Here is an 18956-nt window from a genome sequence, read left to right as displayed (position 1 = left end):
CGCAGAATATGACAGTAATTCCATCCAAGCAGGCAATTTCACTAATTAAAACCACGTATGTCGCACTTAGCTTGTACAGATGACCTTTTTTGCACTCAAGGAGTCATATCCAGCTACTAGGTTCAAAAACTAATCAGTACTTTAGGTGGGATAAGCAACAAAGAGTCAAGGACCATGTGCTGCATGTTACTGTAGACCCCTTGAAATCACCTCTCCACCGACTTTAGTTTGCCATTAGAAAGTTATTCAAGTAAAGATCCTCGTGGTTGTTTCCCTTTTTAAGCTGTTTCGCATTGAATCACAACAGCATGATGTGCAGATGTGAACAAAATTACTTTGGTTAATAGAAGTCCTATAAGGCGTTTGCCAGTCATGTTATTTTCTCTCCAGAAATCCAAACCCAAATCCAAGATCCAAACACAGCCCCAAAATTGGACAAGTCACCAAGGAACTAAGTCCACGAGGCTACCGCTGCTTTAGGGTCTAGGAAAGGGTTTGAAGTTGGATGTACGGAGGCTTACCTCCACAAGCTGTTGTTTATGCGACTTGAATCCATGACCACTACTGGGTCACAGTGGGGCAAACTTGCCGTTGCGCCCTGCATCTAGGCCCTCCACTTTTAATAAACATAAAGATAACGTATCATTAGGATGGGGTCCCCAAGTTTTGAACTTTGAAACATTAAGCATCAACACTCGCTTCTACCGCTGAGCTACTTCCCTATAATTGCAATATACTGACATGCATGATACGCAACACTTCTGTCAAAATAGAGGCCCCATTTTGGGCCAAAAATTAGGATCCCTAAGCAACAGCCTAGTCAGCCTATGCCTAGGACCTGGCCTGTTCATCACCTAGCATCTACCAAACACAGTAGATCGACATTATCACCTCACAGGTCACATAAGAATGACCTAATTTCTTATGGTTTTTCATGGCACCCATGTGTGCACGACTCACACATCATGCGCAAAGAAAACATGAATAACAGGAAACTCTGATAGTTTCGTTAGATTCAATGGACATGCCTCCTCCACTGGCACTTGATGAGGCCAAGGGACCAAACAATGTGGACAATCTAATAGAAGGAGATTCTCTCCACCATCTTCCAACTATGAAGGTAGTATAATCATGGTTAAACTATAAAATATACTAAACCTGGTTGACTACAACAACAAAGAAAAAAGTTGGGTCCTATATCTAATAGAAATGTCCAAGTGCGGACCCAAATAAGGACTATTACCCTCCTAAGATTCACAAAATCTCTTTATGTAGTCCAGTTTTTTACTATACTAACTCAGCGTTTACTGATTCAAAACTAATGTTTTCTTTGTTGAATAATACTGTTCTAAGCTTCTTTTGCTTGCCAACAAAAGAAACTAAACAAGCAACCAACATATGTGGGGCATCAACTGAAGTTGATTTGATGCAAGTTGTTGGTTAATTGCTAAAGCTTTATAAACTGAGATAATAAGATCTGCAACGTGATTGGTGGTTAGTGCATCATAACCTTCTTACCACTACATGAAGGATTTCAGACCTCATTTGACATGATGGAAAATACCGGTACTTTTTATCACTCACTAATTGAGGATCAAGTGAAGGAGATATGTCGGGTTTTCAGCAGCAGTGATCAAAATGCTTGAGAATTTGGGACCAAAGACACTATCTTAGTGACTAACCTTCATCAAACACTAGAGATGTGACCGTTGGAGAGAGGAAAGGAGGTCCCCTTTCCTCTTAACAACCGCAGCATGGTAGGTGGTAGTTGTTGGAATGACATTGGGTGGGATGGCATATCCCATCCTTTGAATGGTGGAAAAAGAGTAATTGAAATGCAATTTGCTCTACAAGTTTACAAGGAGTCAGAAATTATTGTTTTTTTTAAGAGAGATAATTATTGTTGATAACGATTGATTTGTTGGGTCATTTGGTGTAACTAAATGCACATGCACGATTTGATGAATGTGCGACAAGAGACTGATTTTGCTGCAAATGTTGTTTGAGAATAAGAAAAACTAGAAAGCAAATAATTGCATGAGGGGCTCAGATTCTCAAGGGGAGAAATTGAGAGATTAGCGGAGAATCACCGTAGGAAATGAGGGGAATGCAAACAAAGTCAAATGAAAGAATGAAACATGCAAAGAAAGTAGACCACTATGTCTGACCAGGAAGGCAGTGTGTTTTGAACAACTTTCCCCTGTGGAGAAAAGCAAAATAGTCCTAAAGATACTGTAGGAGTTTTGACAGGATAAACAGTCAAGAAGAAAATTTTGAAAAACTTTAACGACTAGTGAGGGATGTAAATCTTTTACCTTTGTCCTACTTTTGTGCTAGAAATCAGTCCAATTGTCTCCTTCAAAGTATCTGCATAATGTCACAGAAATCCTCACTTAAAAGGCAACGTCGTATTAGAAGCAGTTTTAAAGCCTACGGCTACAAACTAATGTTGCCATTGCTACGTCAAAGTACCTAATGAAGGTAGAGTAATTCATTCCGAGATTTTGGAGGGAAAGATCAGCAAGGACATTAATACTTCCCCATTTTTTCATTGATATTTGTGTATTATTGCAAATGTCAATTGTACACAAGTTGACGTCGATAAGAGAACACCAGAAACATTGTTCCAGCATTTGCTATATTTTTGGTTGCATTTGTGTGTGTGTATCTGTATATATAAACATACATATATAGATACATGCACACAAGCGCGCTCGCATGTGTGAGTGCAGAAAACATATAGATTTTCATGTAACATAGATACATGCATAAATGCAACACAAAACACATCCGTGTGCTGTGTACAAACAGCTCCAATGATCCCACTCATGGTACGTATACCACCTACTCCTAGATGACATGTGTGGCAGCAACTTGCCACTTTATATCCAAGAATAACTTCAAAGGAATTGGACATCTAAAGCTACCCACAAAAAGCAAGGCAGCAATTACATACGGTGTCAAACTCAACTTCAATAGACAAATCACTATAGATAGAGAAAGTGTACTTGTTCCGGATGGGATCCAAATTTATAAAAGGAAAGAAATAACAGCTGATAGTGAAGGATGTTCATAATTACTATTCTGCCAAAGACTTTCAGCTAGTGTTTAAAAACGTGTGGTATTAGGGAGGGGTTGGGTCCTTGTTTTTTAATCCACTAGAGGAAAACCTAACAAAGAACATGTGACAAAAAGCTTTTAGAAAAGCCAGAAAACTCCAACTTGTATGTGACATGGACCTAAACCTCCACTTAGCCTTGCCCTTCTCCAAGAACTTCCATCATACAGACAGAACAAGATACCAAACTCTAATAATTGTTAGATTCCATGAAAAAGTGAATATTGCCATTATAATCGTAAAAACACAGGCACGTAACTGAATACGTATGTAATTCATCAATCTCACAAACATCATGTACATCATCAATATAAATTGAATTTAGATTGCATAAAAAGCTATTTCAAGCTGTTTTGCCCAAAAAAAAAAAAAATTAGATTCAGAGTAGATTGCTCAAGGTTGATGATTTATTTATACTATTGTTCCGACGTTCAATATAGGGGCATGTTTGTTTCTGCGAGGCCTTCACGAACTAATGAAGGCCTTGCAAGTTGCAACCAGAAAGGACATCAAATAACATCAAAAACAAATTTTATAGAGAGAAATTTTCACAACCCAATGACTCTTGAAGAGGAAAAAGAGAACATATAAAAATAGGAAGTCTTACCAATGAAGGCATATTGCAAAATTACCATTTTCCTTCAGTTCCTTGGTTGAAAATGGACTCCTGTGACCTTAAAACTCATTCAGAAATATACTTGTCATTGTTTGGTGATATGACAAAGCTCATTTTTCAACAAAATGATTTCAGTTGCTTCTCCAAACTGGCTGCAGCCAGCTGAATTAAGTAGACTTTATTCTTTCTATTTCACTCAGTCCAACAAAAAGAAATGGAAACTCAGTCAAAAAAACACCGCCCTTTCAAACTGTACTCACTAACATGAGGCAAGAACCCAGCACGCATTATTATCAGTAACTGGTCACCAGTAACATCACACCTTACAGCAGTAGTAGTCACAATAAATACTCAATAACAAAAAAAAAAAGTCATATTCGACCCCAAATGTCTTCATGTAAAGAAACGTTTGTGGTTGAAAATGGACTCCTGTGACCTTAAAACTCATTCAGAAATATACTTCTCATTGTTTGGTGATATGACAAAGCTCATTTTTCCAACAAAATGATTTCAGTTGATTCCAAACTGGTTGCAGCCAGCTGAATTCAGTAGACTTTATTCTTTCTATTTCACTCAGTCCAACAAAAAGAAACAGAAACTCAGTCAAAAAACACCGCCCTTTCAAACTGTACACACTAACATGAGGCAAGAACCCAGCGCACATTATTACCAGTAACTGGTCACCAGTAACATCACACCTTACAGCAGTAGTAGTCACAATAAATACTCAATAACAAAAAAGAAAAAAAGAGTCATATTCAACCCCAAATGTCTTCATGTGAAGAAACATTCGAAAAATTACGTCAGGCATGATTATTTCCTAACAAGGCAGTGGATGTGCTCTCATTTATTTGGGAAAACCACACGATATTGTTAGAACAATGGGGTGGTGAGTAGGGGGTGCGGGAACTCAAAAAGATAACTACTATAATTTATACATTTTGTTTTTCTAACTTTTGCAGCACTCTACCCTCTGTTTGATAGTGTGTTAGGACCAGCCCCACCACCTCCCATCCTTATAAAGGTCTTTGATTATATTCTGATACTGGCAGCTCTAATCTCTACCTATCTCACACTCTGTGTGAGGGTAAACAAAAGGATATCTCTACCATTAAGCTCTCTGACCCTCTCAACACAAGGAAACAAAGAAAAAGCAACAATAAGCAAAAGGGAAAAAGAGATGGCATCAGAGCACGGCAAAAAGCATGTAACAATGGCAGAGGTACGAACTACAGAATATTAAGAACTCACAGAATACAAATGCATAGTATTACACTCTGACAAACCTTTTTTGATCTGTGACTTTTTCAAGGTAGAGGAGGAGTTGAAAAGAATGGCAGACATAGGCTTCCCCCTAGTGGCCATCGGCTTGGTGGGCTATCTCAAAAACATGATTTCAGTCGTGTGCATGGGAAGGCTAGGAAGCCTTGAGCTAGCTGGTGGTGCCCTAGCTATCGGCTTCACCAATATCACTGGCTACTCAGTTCTATCAGGTCTTGCTATGGGTATGGAGCCACTTTGTAGCCAGGGTTTTGGTTCTAGAAACACAACCTTAGTATCACTCACTCTTCAAAGAACAATTATATTGTTGCTATTTGCGTCATTACCAATCGGGTTGTTATGGTTTAACTTAGAGCTTCTCATGCTTATGCTCCATCAAAACCCGGACATATCTCATATTGCTAGCGTGTACTGCCGCTATGCCATCCCAGACCTCATTGCTAATAGCCTTCTTCACCCACTACGTATCTATTTACGTAGTAAAGGGAAAACGTGGTCATTGATGTGGTGCACTTCACTCGCAATACTTCTCCATCTTCCTGTAACCATTTTCTTGGCCTTCATTCTTCGCCTTGGGGTCCCAGGGATTGCAGTTTCAACCTTTGTCACCAACTTTAATACGTTGTTCTTCCTTCTAGGCTACATAATCTACACTCATACAACGAAGGAGCCTATCTATGAACCACTAATACCACCAATCATGCCGCTTCCTTCTACGACTTCACTAGGAGAAGAGTGGGGAATGCTACTTCGACTTTCTATACCAAGTTGTCTAGCTGTTTGTTTGGAATGGTGGTGGTATGAGTTCATGACACTTCTAGCAGGTTACCTTGACAAACCTCAGGTTGCACTTGCAACGTCGGCTATAGTAATACAAACCACTTCACTTATGTATACACTACCTTCTGCACTTAGTCAATCGGTGTCAACCAGAGTAGGCAATGAGCTTGGAGCAGGCCGGCCAGGTAAGGCAAGTTTGGCAACAATGGTAGCTACAGGACTGGCCATTTTAGCCTCTACGTTGGGTTTGTTATGGACCACCTTAGGTCGAGAAGCATGGGGTAGATTTTTTACAAAGGATAATGAGGTTCTAGAGTTGACAATGGCCGTGCTACCTATAATTGGGCTTTGCGAGCTTGCAAACTGTCCACAAACCACATGTTGTGGGGTTCTCCGTGGAAGTGCAAAGCCAAGTGTCGGAGCATGCATAAACTTTTACTCATTTTACTTGGTGGGTATGCCAGTGGCCATTGTTTTGGCCTTTGTCTGGAGACTTGGGTTTTTGGGACTTTGTTACGGGCTTTTAGCAGCTCAGGTGGCGTGTCTAATTTCAATGTTCACAGTGATATACAAAACGGACTGGGGAAAGGAATCTTTAAAGGCTAAAGACTTAGTGGGAGGGTGCTGTACACTAACACATTCTGATCAGACAAGGAAATTCGAGAATGGAGTCGGATCACTCAAGGAGGTAGCATTTGGAAAGTGAATGGAGTTTAAGGAAGTAACTTGCCCAATAACACCACATAAACAGGATAGCTGCAGAATCTCACATTCATGTTCCAAATCGTGCTATATGTGTTTTGTATCTTTTACTTCTTATTTTTTTGAAATTTTCAGTCCTTATTCCAAATGTTTTAATCCATGCAAAGTTTACTAGAGAAATTTACCTCCAGCAATAGAGATGAGACAAATTCACCATATGTTCAGCATGCAGATGTAATAACCATTGTTTTCTTTCATAAGGTAGATGATGTCACTTAGCATTTTATGTTGGCCTTTGAACAGCCCATCTAATGCCTGTTTAATGACCATGAACTAACTTAGATTCCCTGTTCTTACTTCTTAGCAATCAAATAAAAGAATCTTTCATGTGTCATGTTCTGCATCCACTAGTCATAATAAAGTCTGGTGGATTGCAAGAATATGCCATAGTATACAACAAAGATGTACTTCACATACAGCCCTAACCACGAGGCTGTCATTTTTCATCACACAATCACTAGGATCGAGAACTACATGCAAGGAAGTACTTTAAAACAGTCCTTTGTTTCTGTGGCATCCAAAGAGGAAAAATACAAAAGATAGGGATAGAAACACTTTATCGACTTGTTCTCCCTGGAAGGAAAAAAACAGGTAAAGCAGCCCCCGTTAGATTTACTCCAATAGCGGACAGTTTTTAGAGTTGGTAAACCCTACCTCCCAGACATTTGTGTCTCAGATATTTAGACCTTAAAATATGCATAAACCAGATATGTCACAAGCCCAGTATCGTGTCTACTATTGTGAGATGTGGTATCTGGAATCCACAACTCCCCCCAAATGTAGAACTGAAGATAACAGTGAAAACTTGAAAGTGGTTCTCCTCTTCATCTTCAGTGACCAAGCTCCCATGGGCAAGAATATGAAAATTTAAGTTGGCTATTACTAACCATGTTCTCTAGAGTGACGGCGCTGCAGAATTTGTACTTTCATTTGAGACAACAACTTATTTCAAGTCAGCAGGTTCCGTGGCACCATATAGTGTGGTTCAAAGGTAATGTCCCAATATGGGCATTTATTCTATGGCTTTGCTGCAGAGCTATACTAGCAACAAAAGAGAGAATTCGAACTTGGAACATAAATGTTGTTCCCCATTGAGTTCTTTGCAGTAGAATGGAAGAAAGAAACTACCGACCATCTCTTCTTTCATTCTATGTACTCAACGTGGGTTTGGGCAAACTTGTTGAGGATAAAGGGGATAGTCAAGACTCCCGCTCCTTGGAGCTCAGAGTTAGCATTGATTCTGAGGAACATGAAGGGGAAGAACTTGGCTAGTGTTATGTACAAGCTGGCCCTGCTGGTACTGTACATCACATATGGCTCGAGAGGAACGCCAGAAGTTTTCAGGGGAAAGCTAAAATTGGTGAGGCAGTTTTATGCTTGATGGCGGAAGATATCAGAGGTAGAGCAAACTCCTGGAAGGAGAATCAAGAAATGCAACCTCAGCTCCCAAGTTTACATGATGTATCAGAATCTTCAATCCATATATACAGAGGGGGAAAACAGCATTCAGGAAAAAGCCCAATTACTTTGCCTTTCTACCGACACGTATCCAAAAAATTTGACCCAAATTAAACCTAGAGAACCTTGTTGCATATGGCATAGAAAATACATGGAATTGTCAGATTAGCTCCCCACGGTACCTGGTAGATGCCGCCATTGAGATAAATGCACATTATCCACTATAATTTCGTTGGTGATGAATGAAATCCCATCTGCAGGGAAATGCAAATGATACAATCAGAACTCTCCCCTACCCCAGAGCAATTCCACTTGGCATATGAGAAAAATATCTAGATGGGAAATGTTTCTCTTATTTTGCATTTGTTAAAACAGCAAAAGGCAAATCTTGTTAATAACAACTGCACCCAACCAAAAACGCACAAATATTCTTCATAAAAAAGCAACAGACCACAAACTTATACAACCTTTTCTAACAGGTAAATCGCTTCATTAACCAGAAACCAGGCCCTGTTGTGAAATGTGAACAACCTTTTCTAATCTGATGGCGTGAATAATCCCGTCGGCCTAAAATAGTCCGAGGATTGGCAACACCACATCCCCAAGTTATTGTATATCCCATAGGCCATAGTCTGTAGCGTCGGTCGTCCATCAAACTTGTAATCCCCAATTGTTACATCCAAATGTCAAAACTGACCTCCCACGAGAGTTCTTTTCCAATCCTATATCTAATTTGATTGGGCAAAGTCAGTAGAACCATAAAATTGTAACGTAACCATGAAGCATAATTATTGTTTACAGTACACGACTATTTACAATAAAACCAAAAAAATAAACCCAAGCCGTTGCTCCTTCCTAAAGACTAAAGTCTCGCGTTCGAAACCTCAGGTGTTGTCAACTTTCTTAAGGCCATTGTGAAGCGAAGTCCCACATCATAATATGAAGTACATAAGCGTGAGGGCACTTTCACCTACCGTGTAATAGCCATTCCATATGGAGTGCCCCGACTTTAATTGGCCCCCACTAGTGTGTTGAAGATCATCATCAAGCCAATCAATCCCATGAGTTGAGGAGACCAAGCTGACCCATGTGACCCTAAATTTACTCCTCATATATCAATTGGCAAGGAGTGGAGAGGCTGTCCAAGCTCATATACTAGTTTTTGAGGAGATAATTAATCGATGTAGGACAAACTCTAACACTCTCCCGCACGTGCGACCCCCGACTCGCACGTGGAGAGGTAAACAAACAATCCAGAACACTTGGATCGCAACAAATAACGGTGCACTTATGGCACAAAAAGGGGGAACAAAATCTCTGAAACCATAGTTCTAATATCATGTTAAAGCATCCAACTCCAAACCAATTAGCAAAGAGTGAAGAGGCCGCCCAGGCTCATATACTAGTTTTGGAGGAGATAATTAACCGATGAGGGAAGTCCACGTAAGCTGGTTTGGACACTATAGTTATCAAATTATAATACCAAAAAAAAAAAAACTCTTGAAACATAATCCATGAGCGCCACTTGCATTTTACCGTTTCTCACCCTTCTACGAGCAGAAATAAAGGTAATTTAGGATCGCAAAAGCAAAAGAGCAAGACGAAGAAAATAGCATTTCAAGGAGAAGGTGGAAATCCTCATTTTCAGGACGATGCAGTTGCTAATCGAACACATGATTGGATAAATTTGAGCCTAAAACAATTTAATTAGCAAAGCAAATTTCGTGAAAGACATACCGTATGCAACGTAATCCCAATGTTTTTGCGTGTGTACATATATATGCATGTATAGATATGTGTGGAGAGAGAGAGAGAGAGAGAGAGAGAGAGAGAGATATCTCACTTGTTGATCATGCTTGCAGAAACAAAAATGAGTACTGTGTTTGAGTTTCCCGCGTTTTGCCTCGAGTATATTCAAAATTAGTATTTACTAATAGTAATGAATTTTGTTAAAATTTGAAATCAAGCAGCTAATTTTTTTTTATCGTTTTGTGTGTTTTGTTCGTCTTTTTTGAATTTTTATTAGATTTGCGTGATATTTTTTGAATTAATCATTCATCTCGATAAGAGGAGTCTAAAAAGTGCAAAACTATGACCGAAAGCAAAAAAAACTCACTAAAGACGAAAAAAGTATTAAACAGTTGTTTTATTTATCTAAAATGTCGTCTTATTTGAACTTTTTCATCTATCAATCCATATTTTTATACTTTATAATTCGACGAACTGTTTTATTTGTCTAAAATGTCGTTTTATTTGAATTTTTTCATCATTAATCCATATTTTTATACTTTTTATAATTCGTATCATCAAGACGAACGATCAATTCCAAGAATTTTGACAAAAAGCTAAACAAAAAGTACAAAATATAGAAATAAGTTTTCAAACTTATAAATGGGGACAGTGATAATGCCAAAACTCCAGTACATAAAAGTCTTGTGCGTACACTGCATATGGTACAAACCTTTTGTACACTAGAGTTTTGGCACCAACAAAAATAGTGTTTTGGCGAGCTTAAGTGATGAGAAACTTTTTTGTATACCAGGTATATAAGGGGTGGTGGTATCCTCTCCGATCTGTTTCTAATTTTCGGTCATTTTCCGATCACACTTGGATGATCGACTCCGTTTATTTTGTAGAGTTCACGTACCGAGAACTATAATCATATCAAAAATCGTGTTTATCGGACTTCAGTAGATACATGATCAGCATATGTGGAAAAAAAAATTGGGTTCCGATTCAATGTGTTTTTTTATCCAGTTTTGGTTTTCTTTAATTTCCAGGTGTGCCAATCATGTAGCTACAAAAGTCCAATGAACACAATTTTTGGTAGGTTTAAGGTTCTCGCCGAAATATACAAAATGAACGGAGCTGATCATCCAAGTGTGATTGGGAAATGACCAAAAAATTGAAAACGAACCGGAGAAGATACCACCACCCCTTATACACCCGATATACAAAAAAGTTTCTCTAAGTTTAGTACTTATTTGGTCTAATTAAAACGGAAATATAAGTACTTGGCTAACAAATTTAACAAATATTGTAGTAATACTTAGCTTAGTTTGATAATTTTGCTTATCCATTGGCCTTTAAGATCTTGCATGAGAGTCGAAGCATGAACCTAGCTAAAAAAGTCATGGTCTCGAATCCTTGGCCCCTAACTAAAACCATCCAGTGTTATGGCACACAAATCAAGGAATCAAAGAGATTATGGCCGATCATATCATATTCACCAAGAAAATGACCCGAAATTCGATCTCCATCTATCGGCCCTCTATGTGATTTCACGAGATCTTATGTTTTTTTAGATTTGAGAATTTAACATACACAATTTAACAAAATATGTGTCGTTTTAAGAGTATGATTGGTTTGCTGGCGTATTTGCTTAGGGTGTGTTTGGATAACATTTTTCTTTGATAACATTTTTGGGTTGTGTTTGGTTTTTCAAAACACACCCTAATATTTTTGTTTTTCAGTTTTTGGTTTATGTTTTTATTTTTTTTCAAAACTGCAACAGAAAACGTATTTGGTAATTTGTTTCTATTTTTGGTTTATTATAAACGTTTTTAAAATTTTTGAAAGGAAACTGATTTTCGTGCTCTACTTTTTACTGATGGCGCTCCAATTTTAACGTGAAGTAACTTTTAGTAACTTCATAAATAAAATGGAGCTAACGCACGAATATCAATTTACCTTTTTGAAAACAAAGAAAAGATTCTATGCCTTGTTTTCAAAACACATCCTTTCCACTTTTCACAACCCCGGTCATAACCCGATGGTCTCCCCCATCAATCGTCTCCCACACCTGGTACGCTTTTCTCTCTCTCTCTCTTAATATCCAGCTGAATATACTTATCAGCAAATTTTTGGGGTTGGTACATCATTTAAATTTTTCCTAAGAAATTTTCGAGTAAATTTATCGTATTCGGTTTTCTTTATAGAATTTTTTGACCTGCGCATGAAGGAAAAAAAACGTAGCGTCCTATTGTTTTTCATATCCTCATACCTAACCACTGGAACTTTCGACTTGAACGTCTCTCCATCCGTTGCCCCACGGAAGAGCCTGAGCCGCCCAAAATACTCCGCATCGGCATTCCGCATTCCGGTTCAGAATCTCTCTCATAACCCTCTCCTGCACCACGCCGGCGTCCTTCGTCATCTCTTCGATAAACTGAAGCGCCTTGGCGTGCTTCTCGCAAAGCCGGTGGGATCATTGGCGAAGGCAGACCAGATTCAATGGCCATGATCAATGGAAAATGGTTGTTTTTTTTAACTCGGAAAATGCGATGGCTTAATTTGCTGATCAAAGATTTGAAGATAGCTAGCAATGTGGTTTAAACACTCGTAATTGGGTTGGAGTCGCGACTAACAGACAAGAGTAGATGATGATCAAATTTTACAGAGGTTACGCCACCAGTTCGGAAAAATACCAGTCTAAATCGCCATTGTTCGTCCAGCTTTGACTTTTTTGGGCTCCTCTTTGTCCCAAAATAGTGAAAATACCTATTGGAATCTTTCGTTTTGAAGAGTTCGTCGAGTAGAACCTTCACATACAAAATTATTTTGAGATTTGAACTTAACAAAATCGGAATTGAGTCGATAAAATTAAGACTCAATGGCATTTTGGTTTAAGTTAACGTCCTTATCTTTGTATGTGGAACTTTATTTTTTGGTTTCCACTAATTTCATTCAATTTGAAGAATTAAAAAAAACAAAATCAAAATGATACTACCAAACATATTTCATTTTTTACTGTTTACAAAAAAAATATTACCAAACATGTTTTTTGTTTTTATTTTTATAAAAACATAAACCTGATTCTATTTTTAATTTCTTAAAAACAAAAAGCTAAAAAGGTTACTAAACACACCCTACTAATTTTAAATTTAGCTTTTTTGGTGGGGATCTAACAAAGTTGTAATCATTTTCTCCTTTTAGATAAGCGAAGTGGATGCTCAGCGTAAGCCACTTTTTCAGATGAATCGAATGGGTTGAACGAGTTGATTAGGGTTCAAAAGGAATCCAAACATTCCAAAGCTCCTCCTTTGCATTCCAAATGTTGTAAATCAAAAGGGGATTCCCACTAAGATTCCCCACAATATGGCATGAAAACCTAACAGCATCTCCAACCGGAGATGCCAAATTAAGTTGATGTGGACCAAGTAACGGTAATTTTTGGAAGCAATATTGCACCATCCAACTAAGGTGTATTCCCATATGCCAATGACGACGAGGGATTTGAAGGGATGATATGCCTACTGATTTTGACAGCAACCAAACCTCATGCCAAGTTTCAAAAAAAAATGACCCTTTGGATTTCAAAATGTGTCGTTTGAGGGTTTTTTTTGACATAAGGGATGAAATTAGAGAGTTTGATGTCAAATTAAAGATGTAAAAATGTCACATAATTAAGCCTTCAAAAAAATTTTGGTATCCTCTAATTTGAAGTCGTGGATTGGAGATGCTATCGAAACAACAATTGGCATGAGCTCTAAACTTTATGAAAATAATAGTAACTCACAAAAAATCAGAAGAAAAGAAAAAAGAAGGAACACGCAACTTTATTGAACTAGAGATCTTCTAGAATTCAAAAAGTTCCGAACACAACTGGTAGAAATTTTAAACTAAGAAAATTCTAAAATCATTCCATTGGGCCGATAATAATAATTGTGTGAATGTGTATTAAAGAGCTTAAAAAATACATAGAAATACGTGTTTTCCTGGTGCGCTCATCGTCAACCTGGTGGACTGATAATAGCAAGACCATTTAAACTATTATAATGTCGTTCAAAAAGTCTACAAACACTTCGAAAAACAATTACGGACACAAATTGTGACCTGGGTCATCCGATGGATATGAACCCATATGCATTAAACAACTCTAGACATAGTTGTATCCAAAGTACTTATGTTCTTAGCATTGCTCAGTTTCACCAGAGCGATGATACGAACACTGTCATTAAACACAGCTCTGGACACAACTGTGTCAAGAGCCATTCGATGAATTTTGGTTCATAGATACGTATACGTCCAACGGTTGTTCGAGATATAGTTGTATATATTCGGAGTTGCGTCCAAAAAGTGTGTGTTCGTAGACTTTGTGGTGTTAGTATATGTTCTTCTTGCTCGATGACAACGTCAATACCTGGTGAGGGTTACACTGCTATTTGTATAGTCACAATCATGGCCTCAAAAATATCCCCAAAATCTCGATCATGGCTGGCTTTTGAGCTCCAAACGCAAGTATCTTGAAAATTTGCTGCCAATTCGCAATCAGAAAAAGGACTTTTTGTTTCTTCTTTTGTTTTTATTTAGGTGGTAAACGTGATTGATAATTGAAAAGTAGAGATAACCTAACCGTAGAATTTTCAAGGGGTTGTAGGATTGAACTACGAATAGTCTAATATACTACTCAAATTAAACAAAACTAGTATGAAAATGATATGCTTTTTCTCAACGAGGCAATCGACGGGATGAAAATAGCGGTTGAAAAAAATTGAGTTACATTTATTTCACTCTCCTTTATCATCGCTACTTCTTGTTTTTATTCCTATTCATGCGAAATTTTCCATTTAAAATATTATCCTGAATTTACGATATATCCCTTCATATGTGAAAGATGTGCCAGCAAAAGGTGAAGGTGTGAATTCAAATGAACAAAATAAAATTACAGAATAAAAATAGTAAAAAGAGTGCAAAAATTACTATATTATTCTAATACAAAATACGAGGTTTGTTTTAGAAACAAAAAAAACCCAGTGTTAAACCTAGCAGAAACAAAGATCCCAAAATAAAAACCTAGCAAAAACAATGGAATTGAATTCTCTCTGATTCTTAATTTGGCTAGACGGGAGAGTTTAAATCTGAATAGTCCATTGCTACAATACCGGTGACAATGTTGTCAGCAAAAGTTTTCTAAGCAAATGCGAACCATGCAAATGCAAACCATTGATAATAACAACGTATGATTTGTATTTGAACTGTCTCGTCCCGTCTAAAACTTAAACCGGAAGGAATCCGAATCCCAAAACAAAGAAACAATGTGGGTGTTATGTCAACCTCGGTTGGTTGGACCGTAGTTTGATCTCGTATTAGTTGTCGCGAAGCACACTATCCTTCTCATCGTACACGTGGCAAAAGGAGATCATAAGATCCAAAAACAAAGGCAGTACTGATTCCAGCGAGAGCTGTGAATCAGTTTCTAAATCCGGCCCCACTACAGCAAACGAGGGTTTTTCTGTTTTGATGAGTATTCAATATTCAGTGGTCTTTGGCACAAGCCGTGCTTTGGTGTGCTCGAACTTGGCTTGTTTATCATACGATCTAAAAGTTTGAGCTCGAGTTTGGCTCGATTGTGAACTAGTCGAGCCCTTAACGAGTCAACCCTAGTTTATTCACTAAGGGAGTCACTTTAAACGAACCAAGTCTATAATCGAGCCGAACTTTGGAGTGTTTATCGGCTCTTTTAGTAAACGAACTTAAAATTCGAGCTCGAACTCGACTCGATTACTAAACAAGTCGAGATAAGCCCTACTAAACAAGTTTGCAGCCCTAGCGGCACGGTCACATGGTTTCCCAATATCCATATAAACTACTTATTTCTCTGAGTGTTTCTGTACAGTGTACAATATTTGTGTGAGTAGAAGAATTGGTTGTATGGGTAGATAAATAATGGCTTTGGTATATGCATATCTAAGATTAATTAGCAGCCGGTACTAGAAAATTTAAAAACCGTCCCGATCGGAGAGGGTTCAAGACGGGGACAGATCCATTTGTCATCCGTACTTGCCAGCCATCAAATTGAAGAAGGAAATTATGAGAAAGTTTGTCTAGCTAGCTTCGAAAATTATCTTTGAATATCATTTCTTCATATTATTATCAAACAAATTGAAGTGTTTTCAAAAAGAAATCTTCATGAATTTAAAAAAGTTAAATTTTGAAATTCAATCGTATAGGTTCATTCTTCTAATTAAGTCACAAAGTGTACAATCAACTTAATATCTATAAGATGGTGGCAAACTCACAAAGTGCTTTATTTCTTGCATGCACGTCCAAACTGGGAATTAAAAAAGAAATTTTAGGTGAAATTAATTACAAAGAAATGAAGGGATAAGAAATCAAAAGCTGAGTATACGTTCCTATCCTCAGCTTGAAAATGTAGTTGAAAAATAAACACCAATTATATATGCTAAAAAATGAAATCATTTGTCACTGTCATGTGTCTTTTTAACTTACGCATATGCATTTCCTTAAGTCGAACAAGTTTGGGTGGAAATGCAGGACGTTATCAAAATAAATTATGCACGTAATTATCCTCAAATACCATGGGTTTGTGGCTGCGTGACATGTATTCTCTCATCTATATCGCGAAAGCTCTGGTTTGGAGAAAGATTGATATACATAGATCTACAGGGCAATGTCAATTCCATATATTTTTGTCGCATGGGGCCATATTATATATATATTTTCCTCATAAGTCACAGAAAAATCAAGCGAAATTCATAACCTCTGCTACATGTAATTATTCGAGTAATTTCTAAATAAATTGCTTTAAATTCGTTTTTTTTACTTGTTTAGCTAGTAATTAAATAGACTTCAAACTAGTTAGTACCACCTCCGTCCCAATTTAATTGTCGGTTTTGGGAGTTCGTGCCACTTTTTAATTAATTATATCTTATAATTTATAATATTTTAGGTGATTTTGAAAATATTATATTATAGAACAAATCGAGATCTATTAAACAATATCCATATTGGATATAAAATTTCATTACCAATTTAAAGATAACTAATTTTTTTTATCCAGTTAAAATATAACTGGGACAAGTAAATTGGGCCCGAGGGAGTAATTCACAAGAATAAATTTTAGTTAAAATGATACACGAAAAGTCCAAATCCAAATTAATTGAAACCCCGTATTCTAGGGGCCAAAGTGACATGTCAAAGTTAGAGCAAGTCTAATTTTCACATCAGATCAGAGGAAGAATGTTTTAGCCATGATTGGGTAATAGATTTTTGTGTACAGTGTGAAAATCGAAATTGTAACTTTTAAAGTTTAAGGACAAATATTCTGTGCCCCGAAGGATTTTCGTACTGATAAAACAATAATAAGTCTTTTATTTGCTATCATAAGTACTTAATTACTTATCATCCGGCCAATCACTTGAAATATAAAAAGAACAATCTCACTTGAAATATAAAAAGAACAATCTCGAGAAATAGGTAGCTAGATACTTGAATTATGCATCGAAACAATAATAGATCACGATTCTGATACAAAAAAATCTGGCTGGAAATTAATCAACGAAATTTAAAGGCTAGCGGTTTTCACACTCTTTTATATCAGAGAACCACACTTCATTTTTTTTTTGGTCTTACGTTAATGTCAAATTTCAATATTTCCTCTCCAGCGTAGAAAAATTTATACTCAATGAAAGATTAATTAATTCTCTAAATTCACATTACAAAAGAGCAATAAATGAATTGCATATATATATACACACACACTCGGGATCCCGCACGGCCTTACCGTGCGGGACTCCCATTTTCCGATCGAATTGCGACGATCCGAACCGTTCAAAGTGTGCAGAACATGATTTTAAGGGAACTCTCCAGAAATCAGCAAAAAAAATGATCGGAAAGGGCTTGATCTGAACAGTTTTTTACTGAACCGTTCAATAAAAAACTATTCTGATCAAGCCATTCCAGATCATTTTTTTTGCTGATTTCTTACGAATACTCTTAAAATCACATTCTGATCACTTTGAGCGGCTCGGATTGTCGCAATTCGATCGAAAAAGGAGAGTTCCGCACGGTAAGACTATGCGGGATCCCGAGTGTGTGTAAATTATATATATGTGTATATATATATATATATATATATATATATATATCTATAAAAGTAGTCCTATGAAAATCAAATGTACCAATATAGTATAAGAAGAAGACAAAAGAGTACTTGTAGAAAGAGAAAATGGGAAATGGAAAAGAAGAACAGTGACAGCTTAGGGGAGGTGTGCGTGGCAGATAAAGGAGCAGTAGGAGTTAAAGATAGTGATTTGTAGCCCTGCTTTGGGTACACCATTTTGTTGTCAGCACGGTGTCAGCAAATTTGGCGTAGAATGGATCAAACCCTCGTTAATATTAGAATGAATTAATCTTTTATAAAAACCTTTAAAAAATAGTATTTTAAAATTATTGAGCGACTCCGATTACTTGTGTGAGACCTAAAAATAGATCCCACGGAAGGTGGTGTGTGAATCCCTTTGTACGAATTAGGCTCCGTTTCGGAAATCTTCTTAAAAAATAAGTACTTATTTTGCCACTTCTCATTCAAAAATAAGAAGGGTCATTCCACAAAACTCAAATAAAAAGTTCCTTTCACATTTTCAAACTTAAAAATAATGTAAATGAAAAAAAAATTCAAATTTTTTTGCACTGTATTAAAGATCTCAATGAGATATATCAAACAAAATCTATAATGGTAGGAAAATTATTTGCGTAAACACATAATTTTTTAGCTTGAAGTTGCCTTATACAAAAAATAAGACTGTTGCTATGATAATGGGTGCCGATGGAGGGAAATCATACCGGCTGCCGCGCCAGGCCGTCTCCGGCCACCGGACGGCCGATCCGAGCCGTCCAAAAATTCTAAAAAAAAAACAGAGAAGGCCTTCGCGGGAATCAACTGCATCCGAGGTGTATAAGGTACTTGATCCGAGCACCCCTTTTCCGTATATATATGATCAACCACCCTACACGAAAAAGGGGTGCTCGGATCAAGCACCCTATATATCTCGGATGTAGTTGATTCTCGCGCTAGCCCCCTCGGTTTTTTTTTATAGAATTTTTGGACGGCTCAGATCGGCCGTCCGGTGGCCGGAGACGGCCCGGTGCAGCCGTCGGTACGATTTCCCTTCCCGACGCCCATTGGTACCTATGTAA

At 37.4% G+C, this 18956-nt stretch overlaps 1 protein-coding gene and 1 long non-coding RNA gene across 2 annotated transcripts; one reads left to right on the top strand and one right to left on the bottom strand.

The window, feature by feature from the left end:
- Window positions 1-4599: 4599 nt before the first annotated feature.
- LOC131324524 (protein DETOXIFICATION 55) lies at window positions 4600-6715 on the top strand. The gene is made up of 2 exons (XM_058356507.1): window positions 4600-4956; window positions 5047-6715. Exons 1-2 carry the CDS (start codon window positions 4915-4917, stop codon window positions 6499-6501), a joined length of 1497 nt encoding a protein of 498 aa, XP_058212490.1. The 5' UTR covers window positions 4600-4914; the 3' UTR covers window positions 6502-6715.
- Window positions 6716-6964: 249 nt separating this feature from the next.
- LOC131324531 (uncharacterized) lies at window positions 6965-8721 on the bottom strand. The gene is made up of 2 exons (XR_009199376.1): window positions 8483-8721; window positions 6965-8269 (listed from the first exon to the last, which is right to left on the bottom strand). It is a non-coding gene; the product is annotated as an uncharacterized LOC131324531 (long non-coding RNA).
- Window positions 8722-18956: the final 10235 nt, after the last annotated feature.

Source organism: Rhododendron vialii, chromosome 4a, assembly GCF_030253575.1.
Source record: "Rhododendron vialii isolate Sample 1 chromosome 4a, ASM3025357v1".
Classification (NCBI taxonomy): domain Eukaryota; kingdom Viridiplantae; phylum Streptophyta; class Magnoliopsida; order Ericales; family Ericaceae; genus Rhododendron; species Rhododendron vialii.
This window is presented reverse-complemented; position numbering and strand designations above follow the sequence as displayed.